The 12,956-nt window shown below is 42.2% G+C and overlaps 1 protein-coding gene across 3 annotated transcripts in view; it reads right to left on the minus strand.

The window, feature by feature from the left end:
- PLXNA4 (plexin A4) overlaps nt 1-12,956 on the minus strand; it is a 770,557-nt gene that overhangs the window by 72,221 nt on the left and 685,380 nt on the right. For all 3 annotated transcript variants that reach the window (XM_067469348.1, XM_060776421.2, XM_060776422.2), the window contains exons 24-25: nt 8,116-8,262; nt 609-768 (exon numbers count right to left, since the gene is read on the minus strand). In XM_067469348.1, coding sequence (XP_067325449.1) covers nt 609-768; nt 8,116-8,262 — 307 coding nt within the window. The remainder of the gene's footprint in view (nt 1-608; nt 769-8,115; nt 8,263-12,956) is intronic.

Raw genomic sequence — 12,956 nt, forward strand, 5'->3', positions numbered from 1 at the left:
GACATGCCCCTCACAAACCCCCCAGGGGTCCCAACCCCCAGGTTGAGAAACATTGCCTTAGAGAATCATAAAATCATAGAGTTGGAAGAGACCACAAAGGCCATTTTGAAGATGTCCAGTTCCACCATTCATGTCTAGTTCCAGACAATGGCAGCTGATGCTGAATTTGCAGCAGGGTTTAGTCCACACTTCTAAGCGAGGAAGCGGTTTCTTGTCCTTTCTGAGAAAGTCTGCCTCAACACATCTCTATCAAAACCATCAGCAACCACAATCAATGTCTTTGCCTTCTGAAACTACATGTTTGTCTCTGAAATAATTGTAAATAACCCCTGTATCAAAGCAGCAGTAAGTTCTATGAAAGCATTCATTCACCTTGCACACAAAAATGGTTTGTGGATATGATTGTGTCTTTCAAAACACACACAAAATCTCTTGCCAACTTATGTAAAGAGAAAGGGGGAAACAACCAGATTTTAAAATATCTTCCCTGTGGAAATGAAATAAATGATATATTTACTCTTTCAGGCAAATACTTCGAGTACAATCGCTACCTCACTGACCTCAACTATTTCCTATAATTTCCATTAATTCAGCAATAAGCAACTCACCTAGATCCATGTCGGCAGCTTTGGGCCGATGGGAGCAAGGTACATTCTTGAAGATGGCATCAAGGATCTTCTCCTTGACCTGGTTGATGGTGTCACAGTTCAAGATCTTCACAGGGATCTCAGGACTGTTCACGTTATCAGGGTTCACACAGCTCAGGACCTGGAGAGGGTTCAGATGGAGGTAGGAAGAAAAGACATCACAAAATTAGCCAAGAAACCAGTTCCTCCCAGTACATGCCTGTATCCTCCAACTGCCTGGATTTGGCAGGGAAGGTCCTACTTAATCCTCTGACATCCTACTTTTTCAGCTGCCATTAATAGGTACAGGTTTCTCTCCACTGACCTGATCTCTACTTACTTGAATTGCTGCAAACTAAACTGTAAAATAGTTACTGATACTGGTCAACACACATTTTGGTGCCTCAGGGCCCTTCCACATTGCCCTCTATCCCAGAATATCAAGGTAGAAAATCCCACAATATCTGGGTTATCTGAGTCCACACTGACATATATTCCAGTTCAAAGCAGATATTGTGGGATTTTCTGCCTCGATATTCTGGGATATATTTACTTATTTTATGTAATTAATTTAGAACATTTATACCCATCCTTCTCAACCTCCAAAGAGGGACTCAAGACAGCTTCCATCAGGCAACTATTAGATGCCGACACAATATAATAACATAACATAAAATACAATCTATATAAATAAAAATGTAATGTTCATTTGAGGGATTAGCATAACTCAAAAACCACTGGACGAACTGACACCAAATTTGGACACAATACACCTATCAGGCCAATCACTCATAAAAACACAAAAACATAGCAGAAGGGACTTAAAAAGCAAAAAAAAAAACCAAAAAAATTTACAACGCATCTGCAAAACCACATATATATATACACAAACAGACATATATATATATATATATACACATATATGCATATATACACACAAAATACATAAACAGAAAGAGGGGAGGAAGGAAGGAGAGAAGGAGGGAAAGAAAGAGGGAAGGAAGGAAGGAAGGAAGGAAGGAAGGAAGGAAGGAAGGAAGGGTAGAGAAGGAAGGAGAGAAGTTGGGAGAGGAGGGAGAGAAAGAGGGAAAGAAGGAGGGAAGAGAGAAAGAAGGAAAGAAATAAAGGGAAGGAGACAAGGAGGGAGAGAAAGAGAGAAAGAAGGAGTGAAGTAGACAAGGAGGGAGAGAAAGAGAGAAAGAAGGAGGGAAGGAGAGAAGGAAAGAAAGGGAGGGAAGGAAGGAGAGAAAGAACGAAAAAGAGAAAGAGGGAAGGAAGGAAGGAAGGAAGGAAGGAAGGAAGGAAGGAAGGAAGGAAGGAAGGAGACAAGGAAGGATGGAACCAAAGAGCAAAGGAAGTGAGAAAAGAATCAGGTAGAGAAGGAAGAAAGAAGAAGAGAAGGAAAAAGAGGGAAGGAAGGAAAGAGGGAGGGAAGGAAGGAGTGAAAGAAAGGAGGAGGAGAAAGAAGGAGGGAAAGTTTGCCACAGCAACGCGTGGTGGGTACAGCTAGTTAGCTTACATTAAAAACATTTATAAATATACATTAAAACAGCTGGCAGGTCCAAATTGCCATACAAATCAGTCCACTAAAATTTTATCTTCACCACTAAATCAGTCTATTCTGTGAACGCTTGATCCCACAGCCAGGATTTGAGTTTCTTCCAGAAGATCGGGAGGGATGGGGCAGATCTAATCTCATAAGGGAGGGAGATCCACAGCTGAGGAGCCACCACAGAGAAGACTGTGTCTCTTGTCCCCACCAAACCTGACTACAATGGTGGTGGGACCGAGAGCAGGCCCTTGTCAGATGAGCTTAAGGTCCTTGGTGGTTCGTAGAGGGAGATATGTTCAGACAGGTAAAGTGGGCCAAAACCATTTAGGACTTTCTGAGTGTATTTGATCTGCTTCTTTCAAAAATGGCACCAGTTTTCTCCTATTGGCTCTAGTCTTTGAGATACAGAACATACGTCAGATACCAGTCGCCCTATAAAATCATGTTAACCATATCTAAGAAACTAGAGCTAATGCAGTCTATCTAAATGCAATTTTCTGAATCAATGTGTTGTCGAATGCTTTCATGGCCAGAATCAGTAGGTTGCTGTGAGTTTTTGGGGCTGTATGACCATGTTCCATGTCCTGGAACATGGCCATACAGAGTGGAAAAATCACAGCAACCTATTTTGTGAATTAGTACCCCCAAATAACCTAAAAAACAGGTCTAAAAACCAAAACACCAAGAATGGGGGTTGGGATTGGGCTGTGTTATGATTCAGAGTTATGAAGAGAATGAGATAAAAGGAAGAAAGGGGGTGAGCTATAGTGATGAGCTTCCAGAAGGACTTAGTTGTAATTTTAATGTAAGTCTTTCCTTTCATGTTTCTCCAGAGTTCCTACATTGGTTTCTTTTAGAAATCCATAACCATATATCTGAAGACCACAAGTACTGCCAGAGGGTATGAACGATCTCTTTTCATCCATCTCAATGCCACTTTAATGCCCAACAGCAGAAACAAAAACTAAATATGATCCCCGTGCCCTTCCTCCTCTACCACCATCTATGGAACTCAAGTCCTGTTAGAAGTAAAATATAGTTTCTATATGATGAAATGATTACGGAAATGGAACAAGTGAACTTCCCTTGTTCTCTTCTGCTAAAGAACAATAATTCTTTGAAGAACCTTTTTTTCATAGCCTTCCAAAAAGCATAGCCTGTAATGCTCATTGAGTATCACCATTGTTGCTAAGCAACACAGAATCTGGGGAGCACCAGACCATTTTAGTAGCATCCGCAGGCAATACAGTCCACATTGTCATCATCATGACCTGCTAAACCCCATGGCGTCTGATGTGCTGCATCACAAACTCATAAGAAAGGGATGGTCAAAGTACTGTTGTGCTACCCTGGGCCTTTCCCCCATCTTAGTTCCCTGCAAATATTCTTTGGCAAAATTTTGCATTTTTCCTTTCCTGATGGTCAGAGCTGTTCGATAGTGGGAGACATTACCTTGGAGTCCAGTGGAGAATCTTTTTCTGGAGGGTTTTAAACAGAGGTTGGCTGCATTATGAAAATCTTTACAATAACTTTAAACCATAGGTCCTTTTCATTGCAATTTTCCAGTAAGAGAAAGGGTATCAGAACGTTTACACTTACACAAAAGAATGACATTGGATACAGTCATACAGATTCTATGTAACAACCTACAGTTACACTGGCTAACAAACAAAGGGGAATTACATTTTACTCACCATTCACATTACCCATACACGTTCATTCATCTGAATTCATTCATCACCATTTCTCCTGCTGTCTCCTGGAGAAGAACATCTCTTAGGCTAGATTGCTTCCTTGCAAATCTACTAACACACCATTCCAACACTTCTAAAATGCCAAAAAACATCCTCTTTCCCTAAGAACAATGCCAAAGATCAGAATCCTACTGTCCTATAACAGATCTTCCCAAGGTGAATAGCACTACTGTCTCGCACACTTTTGGAAAATTAGAAGGTCTCTTATAGCAATATTTCTTGCTGATGTTGTCCCAAAGTTGTACAACATTGAGAGATGTTTTTTCCAGCCTGAAACATGTTGAGTCCATCAGTTCCTATAGATTTTGACTCTACTTAATTGGTGTTGGTAAATGTAAGCAGCTTTGTGTTGATGGGCCTGGTCCCGTTCAACATCTTTATTAATGACTTAGATGAAGGGCTAGAAGGCAGGATCATCAGGTTTGCAGATGACACCAAATTGGGAGGGATAGCCAATACTCCAGAGGACAGGAGAAGGATTCAAAACGATCTTAACAGATTAGAGATATTATTGGCCAAAACTAACAAATTGAAGTTCAACAGGGACAAATGCAAGAGACTCCACTTTGGCAGAAAAAAAAACGAAATGCAAAGATACAGAATGGGGGACACATGGCTCGAGAGCAGTACATGTTAAAAATATCTTGAAGGCCTCATGGACAAGAAGTTAAATATGAGCCAACAATGTGATGCTGCGGTAAAGAAAACCAATGGGATTTTGTCGTGCATCAATAGGAGCCTAGTGTCTAGGTCCAGGGAAGTCATGCTACCTCTCTATTCTGTCTTGGTTAGGCCACACTTTGAATATTGTGTCCAATTCTGGGTACCACAATTGAAGAGAGATGTTGACAAGCTGGAATGTGTCCAGAGGAGGGTGACTCAAATGATCAAGGGTCTGGAGAACAAGCCCTATGAGGAGTGGCTTAAAGAGCTGGGCGTGTTTAGCCTGAAGAAGAGAAGACTGAGAGGAGACATGATAGCCATGTATAAAATATGTGAAAGGAAGTCATAGGGAGGAGGGAGCAAGCTTGTTTTCTGCTGCCCTGGATGCGGAACAATGGCTTCAGACTACAAGAAAGGAGACTCCACCTGAACATTAGGAAGAACTTCCTGACTGTGAGAGCTGTTCAGCAGTGGAACTCTCTGCAGAAGGGGTTTGGCAGAGGCCCCTTCTTTGGAGGCTTTTAAACAGAGGCTGGATGGCCATCTGTCAAGGTGTTTTGAGTGATTTTCCTGCTTCTTGGCAGGGAGTTGGACTGGATGGCCCATGAGGTCTCTTCCGACTCTATGATTCTATGGAATATCTCATATTATTTATTCATGACAGTTGGACATCTGTCAGGAGTGCTTTGATTGTGTGTTCCTGTATTGCAGAATGGGATTGGACTGGATGGTCTATGGGGTGGGTAGGTACCTTCCAACCGTATGATTTGGTGATTATCCATAAGCAGAAGAGGTTATTAAAGCTTTAGGTTAGGTTAGGTTTTTAAATCTTTGTGTGTTATTGTCTATATGTGAGTAATATTAATTATATTGTTTATTTGCTTATTGTTTGTTGTTTTTACTGATGTGTTGTTGGGCTTGGTCTCATGTAAGCTGCTCTGAGTCCCTTGGGGAGATGGTGGTGGGGTATAAATAAAGTGTTGTTGTTGTTGTTGTTGTTGTCGAAGGCTTTCATGGCCGGAATCACTGGGTTGTTGTAGGTTTTTTCGTGCTGTATGGGCATGGTCTAGAGGCATTCTCTCATTCTCACATTCTCCAAGCATGTGGACAATTTCAACAGAAAGGAGGAAACCATGAAAATGGACAAAATCTGGCTACCAGTATTTAAAAACTCTAAAATTACAACAGCACAACAACAGAGAGGAAACAAACAAGGACATCCAATCACCTCTTAACAAAAGTTTGCTCTAGGCACTGTCAGGCCATTATATGCTAATCAAGGCAGTCAGTTGAAACATTCACACCTAGCACCAGCAGACAAGAGTCCTTTGTCCCACCCTGGTCATTCCACAGATATATAAAACCTTTTTCTTGGTTCCAACAGACCTCACTACCTTTGAGGATGCTTGCCATAGATGCAGGCGAAACATCAGGAGAGAATGCCTCTAGACCATGGCCATATAGCCCGAAAAAACCTACAACAACCCATTATTATCATTATTGCCCACTTCAAAACCAAATCCAACACAGTGGTGTCATAACTCCATTCCAATTTGTAGCCTAAGCTTGAAAGGAGTTATCCAAGGACCTGGACCTATTTTAAGGTGATAGGACTCAGCACCTTGGATAGCTCCTTCACAGTCTGGACTAAAACACAGAGCAGATTCCCTGCCCCACTGATATGACAGCCGTCACTGAATAGGTTCACTTCTAGCTGCATTTGCAACGTATTGGCAAGAGTTTTTCTGAGTCCCAGAGGGAATGTCTAAATTTCTTCTAACTTTTGGAAAGCAAGACCAGACCTGAAGCCTGAGCTGAGCTCAATCTAATTACGTTGGAACACAGCAGAGGCTTTTTCAAAGGTCCCTCTTGCTCCGGCATCTGGCGGGCAGGTTAAAGGTTTCCTTAATGAGAAGGCCTCTGGCTGTACACCAAGATTTGCTTTATTCTTCCCCACCCTCCAAAAAAACTCCCTCCCTTCTGCTCCCTGTCAGAAGCTAAATGCGAAGCATATGAGCGGAATCTCAGGCATTTGCTGAGCATAATGGAAACTTGGCTGCAGCTTCAGACGTCATTATGAGAAGCCTAGCATTTCATTTTTGCCCCCTTTTAAACCAAAGTGAGGAAACATGACTCCAAAAAAATTGAAATGTACACTCCTTTTAAATTTAACACGTCTTAGAAGGAGAGGTGAATTGGAGGTCTGTACACCTTGCGGTATTCATCCCTTCTAGTTTTTCCCCCCCCTCTCCTTTCAAGTACAGACGTTTTAAATGTCTCTGATGAATATAAGGTGAATCTAAGCTTTGGTGATCTTGTCTTGGGAGATAGTCACACATGTTCCATTAAGCGCACACCAAGGATATCAAATAATTCCTCCACAAAGGATTTTCCTCCTTTGATGAAGCAAATGTTTGGCATAATCAGTGATCATGGGTAAGTGATTCCATATCATCTTCGGCGACTGCCCAACAATGAGACACAATCCGAGAAGAAAAGACGACACCAGTTTGGCTTTGAGAAATAAGGCAGGCAGGTCACTTGGGGAGATGAGAAAAATGTCCCCTGACAGTAAGAATCCCTTGTCCATGGGGATGTATTACCAGAGAGATGAAACAGCGATATGATTGACTGCCACTGAATTATCTTTCTTTCAATCCCAGTATACCACCAGGAGCCACGGTGGAACAATGGGTTAAACCCTTGTGCCGGCTGAACTGCTGACCTGAAAGTTGGCAGTTCGAATCCATGAGTTGGGGTGAGCTCCAATCTGTCAGCTCTAGCTTCTCATGTGAGGACATGAAAGAAGCCTCCCATAGGAAAGTAAAACATCCAGGCGTCCCCTGGGCAACGTCTCTGCAGACGGCCAATTTTCTCACACCAGAAGTGATTTGCAGTTTCTCAAGTCACTCTGACAAGATAAAAAAGTATACCACTGGAAGGCTGAGGCCCCTTCTACACTGCCATATAATCCAGATTATTAAAGCAACTAATCCACATTATCTGTTTTGAACTGGATTAAATTAGTCTACACTGCCATCTAATCCAGTTCAAAGCAGATAATCCAGATTTTGTATGGCAGTGTAGAGAAAACCTACAACAACCCAGTGTAGAGATTCCTAGAGAAGTATCCTCTCCAAGAAAAACTTACAGCAACCCAAATCTTGATTTTGCAATTTTATGTAAGGGATAACATTTTAATATGCCATTGTAATAGTGGGACTTGAGCTCTACAGATTCTTGGCCAATCCTGAAACCAAGCCCCACCAGATATCAAAGACTCACTGTACATTGGTTTTGCATAAGAAACAAGGAATGGAAGGTGATGTTTTGTTTTTTTGTTTAAAAAAAAGAAAGGACTTTTTATATAACAAAATCTAGAGAAAATGTCCCAAGATGTATTAATCTATCAGAATGCACCAATCCACTCAGCTTCCTGCATGTGGGAATGAAATCACCAGATCTCCCCCTTTCCTGTTTCCATGTTTAGGTACACTGATCATGCTCCATCATCACTCACCAAGGTCTTGTAGTCTATCTGTTGCCGTATGAGCTTGTCTTCACTGAGGGAGTATCGGGCTTCTCCAGTGATGGCATCAATTGGTCCCTTCTCCATTTGTTGCTTGATGGCACAAAACAGGGAGAAAAGGGGCTCACCTGCACATTCCTGTTGCAGTGAAAGAGAAAAGAGTTTAGTGAGAAAGGAACAGAAAGGGATACCTTAATTGTTGCAAGGAATGAGGAAGAAATGTATTCAGTTGTTCAATGGTGAGTCTCATCTTCTGTCAGTCTAGATGTTGAATCCACCCCAAATTCTAGTCTAGAGCTATCAAAATATTGAATCTCACCAGAGGTTTGGAAATGGGCAACCAAGATGATCAAAAATCTGGAAATCTAGGAAGCTAGGTATGTTTACTACAGAGAGGAAAGCTCTAAGAGGTGACACAACTATTCTTAATGGTTGTCAAGTTGACTTTGACTGATGACAACTATACAAATGAGAGATCTCCAGGTCACCCAAACATCAACCACCTTGCACTGGTCTTCTGGTCTCAATTCTAAGGCTTCATTTAGAATGCGGTCTTCCTCTTTTTCTACTACCTTCTACCCTAAAAAGCATTATTGACTATTCTAGTGAGCCATCTCTTCTCATGATAGGACCAAAGTTTGACAGCCTCAGGTTAGTCATCTTGGGTTCTAGGGAGAGTTCAGGGCTCATTTATTTGTCTTTTTAGTAGTCTAGAGTATCCACAGGACCTTTCTCCACTATCACAACTCAAATGATATGACTTTCTTCCTATCAGTGGTATAATAACTAACTTTCAATATCCAAAAGAATGTCATAGAATCATAGAATCATAGAATCAAAGAGTTGGAAGAGACCTCATGAGCCATCCAGTCCAACCCCCTGCCAAGAAGCAGGAATATTGCATTCAAATCACCCCTGACAGATGGCCATCCAGCCTCTGCTTAAAAGCTTCCAAGGAAGGAGCCTCCACCACACTCCGGGACATGTCAGGTGGAAGATGGAGCCAGGATGTTTTCTGCTGCTCCAAAGACTAGAATATGAATGGACGGATCCAAATTAAAAGACTAGGGATTCCATCCAAATATTAGAAAAAACATTTGTAATAAAAACCCGCTTACCAATGAGAGAGACTGCAAAAAACAAGGTGGATTCTACTATATTTTAGGATGTTCTTGGAATTTGATACATACACAGTTGTCCCGCCACATTTGCAATTTTGTTTTTTGTAGATTTGCTTAATCATGATTTAAAATATTCCCTCTAGGTTCATTTTAAATCTATGAATAACCAAATCCACTATGATTCTATAGTCAACTTTCTCCACTCATTCTGGAGGACCTAGACCTGTGGTCCATGGACCACTAGTGGTCCACAAGAACTAAAATATGGCCCGTGGCCTCACTTTTACTACACCGTTACAATAAGAGTGACTCATGTAACCTTCTTATAGTGCTGAGGCAATGGGGATGTTGGGAAGGGAGAGGCTGACTACCCACAAAAAGCGCGACAACAAGCCTCTTGACTGATGCTTCTCCTCCTCCCTCCCTTCCCCTGAATGGAGCCATTCCATGTGGTACTTGCAAGTGCCCCACCTTGGTGTCTTCATTTTAGGCCTATTCCTGGGGTTATTTGGGGTTCTGATTCAAAACATTGCATTAGATAGACCACATCAGCTCCAGATTATTAAATATGGTCTTCTGTCTTTGAGCAGATGATGACTACTGGATGGCATACAGTTTGTACTAGAAACTAGAACTGATGTGGTCAATCCAATGCAATTTTCTGAATCAGCACCCCAAATAACCAAACTGAATCTAAAAAGTTGACCAAAAACTGATTCGTAACCCTTTTGGTACTAATGTTGGAGAGTGGTCCCTGGTCAAAGTGGTTCCTGGTCAAAAAAAAAAAAAAAGGTTGGGAACTACTGATCTAGAGAAAGCACATCTCTAGGAATCTCCAAGTCTTCCAATGCAATCCTATTGCCAGCTTCCAGTGGAAATTCACCATAGTGTCACGGTGGAATACACAGAAATTCCCAAAGAAATGTTCTCTCAGATAAAAAATATATAGCATTTCTTTCACATTTGTTTCACTTTCATGGGGATCCTGTGCTCCTAACCCTAGCAAATGTGGAGGTGTGGTGTCGCGTGCTGGGCCTATGACAATGTCTGTTTATAGGACGTGCTTTCTGCATGCCCATTGGGACGCCAGGGTGCCTTAGCTAAAGGGTTCCTTAGGTTTCCCAAAACAAAGTTCTGTAGAGGCTCAAAGTAAGTCCAACAAAGTTCTTTATTCAGGCTTAAACCTTTGAATAAATGAGTAAAATGCCATATAATCTTGAAAAACTGGTAGCTTTCTCAATCTGCCGACAAGGGACAGGCAACTGCTTGATAAACTGTTTCTTTCCTCTTTAGGGAAACCTTTCAACCCCTCCTTGGGCAAACTTTCTTAACCCTGCTGGCATGAGGCCCCAACTCCTGGCTCCAAGCTGCGTTATGGATAGCCCGAGTGGTCCCTTACTAGGCAATGGTTGCTGCAGAACTGCCAAGCTGGTGTCCTTTTAGTTTCTCCACGAAGGCTGTGGAACTGTAACTTTACTCTCCAGCAAAGCTGTAGAGGTTTTCCCTTTTCCCCAACAAAAGCTGGCTGTAGATCTATATCTTTGGCCCTGGCAGAGCTTGCTGTAGATCTGTTTCTTTAACCCCAGCAAAACTGGCTGTAAATCTCAATCTTTAAACCCGGCAGAGCTGTGAGAAGTGAAGCTTTTTACAGGTGGGGTAGAGAAAAGTCCACACGTCCTACTGTAGGGCTCCAAACTGTGAGACTGAACTAAAATTCCCCTTTTCCCTCCCAACCTGGGGAAGGGGGTGGATGTAAAGGCTCTAACGATGATTGATCGGTTGTTGGCCCTATGATTGCAACCTGGGGAAAGTTAACCCAATTGCAAAATGCATGGCCCAGATGAATTCAAACAAACCTACAGTGCAAGAAAAATAATCAAATCTCCTGGCACAGCCGTGCCAGCACAGGAGGGTTGACTATATATTTGAAGGGGGTGGGCCCAAATATTATTGATTTCTAAATCACCATCTACACATATGGTTCTTTATAAAAGACAGAAGGGTAGTTCTGGCCTCCCAAGAGTTTTCCAAGGTATGATTCGGTGCTAAAGTGGAAACAAAGAATGGTGAGGAAAAGCAAGGCTGGGCAGAACACGGAGAGAAACCATACTGCTTGCTACATGGTGTTGCTGAAAATCTAAGTGTGTTTACACAGAATAAATCCCCTCCGGCATCAATATGTGCTTAGAATCACCACCTTAATCAATGAATCCCTTTTGCCTCTCCATTATTGTAGGCTGGCTGCACTGTTTGCTCGCTCCTCATTCATCTTTTTCTCTTCCAGGGCTCTCTGTTGGCTCTCCTCCCTGAGCCGCTCATCCCAAATTCACTGATGTCATTTCAATTTTGTCCTCTGTAAATCCCTGAGAAGATGTCGGTCCCCAATCAGAGGCAAAAAAAGAAAAAGTTGGGGTCTCTTTAGCTCCGACACCTGCCTGCCACTTAATTAGCTTATCTCCCGGCTGCATATTGCCTCGCCGCGGCTGCCTATTGCCCTTATCGGCCAGCCTTTTCGGGCGAGAGGCAGGAAGACAAGAAGCCGAGTGGGGAAAAAATAAAATAGCCTATTATGAGAGCAAAGCTTTCTGCGGCTCACCTCTCGCTATCCCCTACTTTCAGCCGGGGAAGGGAATCTGATAGCAGGAGCCACCAAATCGACCTTCCGGGGCCCTTCAAAACTTTCCCTGCTGCAAGAGGTAGCAGATCATAGGTGGCTGAAGGAGGTCTACTTAAGAACATCTTAAACCTTTCACACATTGGACAAATGCAACTTTAATTGGGTTATATAAAGGCTGCACATCCTTCTTGTCAAATGTGGATCAGTGTTTTTGGTCACGGAAACCCAAGTCCTGTAACAAGATTATAAATATATTGGCCATGCCACTACATTGCTCCTTAGAATCATAGAATCAAAGAGTTGGAAGAGACCTCATGGGCCATCTAGTCCAACCCCCTGCCAAGAAGCAGGGATATTGCATTCAAATCACCCCTGACAGATGGCCATCCAGCCTCTGTTTAAAAGCTTCCAAAGAAGGAGCCTCCACCACACTCCGGGGCAGAGAGTTCCACTGCTGAACGGCTCTCACAGTCAGGAAGTTCTTCCTTATGTTCAGATGGAATCTCCTCTCTTGTAGTTTGAAGAGAGGAGTATTGATCATGTATTTATGCCTTCGCATAGAGTTTGTCCTATAGATTACTGACATTGTGTGACCAACAGTGTATTTCCCAATATACTCATTTTTGGCAATGGGGAATGAGCAAGGCCTGTTGTTTTGACTCCACTAATTTATGTGATGCGTAATAGTTGTGTGTATTTTCTGTGACAAAGTGGTGAAAAACCATCCAAAAATGCACAGTTGCACAGCTGGGATCCTGCCAATTACTCTCAACTGGAGGACACCTATTGCATCTAGTAGATGATTAGAAACAGAGTTAGTTGCTATTTGTCATTAAGTTGACTTCAATTTATGGAAACGCCATGAATGAGAGACCTCCAAGAGATCTTGTCATCAGCTCTGGTCTTGCAAACCCATTGTTATGGCTTCCTTGACTGAAACAATCCATCTATAGTGCAAGCTTCTTTTCCTACAGCCTTCCACTTTACAAAGCATTATTGTGTTTTCCAATGAGTCATATCATCTCATGATATGTCCAAAGTATGGCAGTCTTATAATATAATATAAAAAATTACATACTACCCAACAATGTGAT

This window comes from Anolis sagrei, chromosome 5 (assembly GCF_037176765.1).
Source record: "Anolis sagrei isolate rAnoSag1 chromosome 5, rAnoSag1.mat, whole genome shotgun sequence".
NCBI classification, from domain to species: Eukaryota; Metazoa; Chordata; class Lepidosauria; order Squamata; family Dactyloidae; genus Anolis; species Anolis sagrei.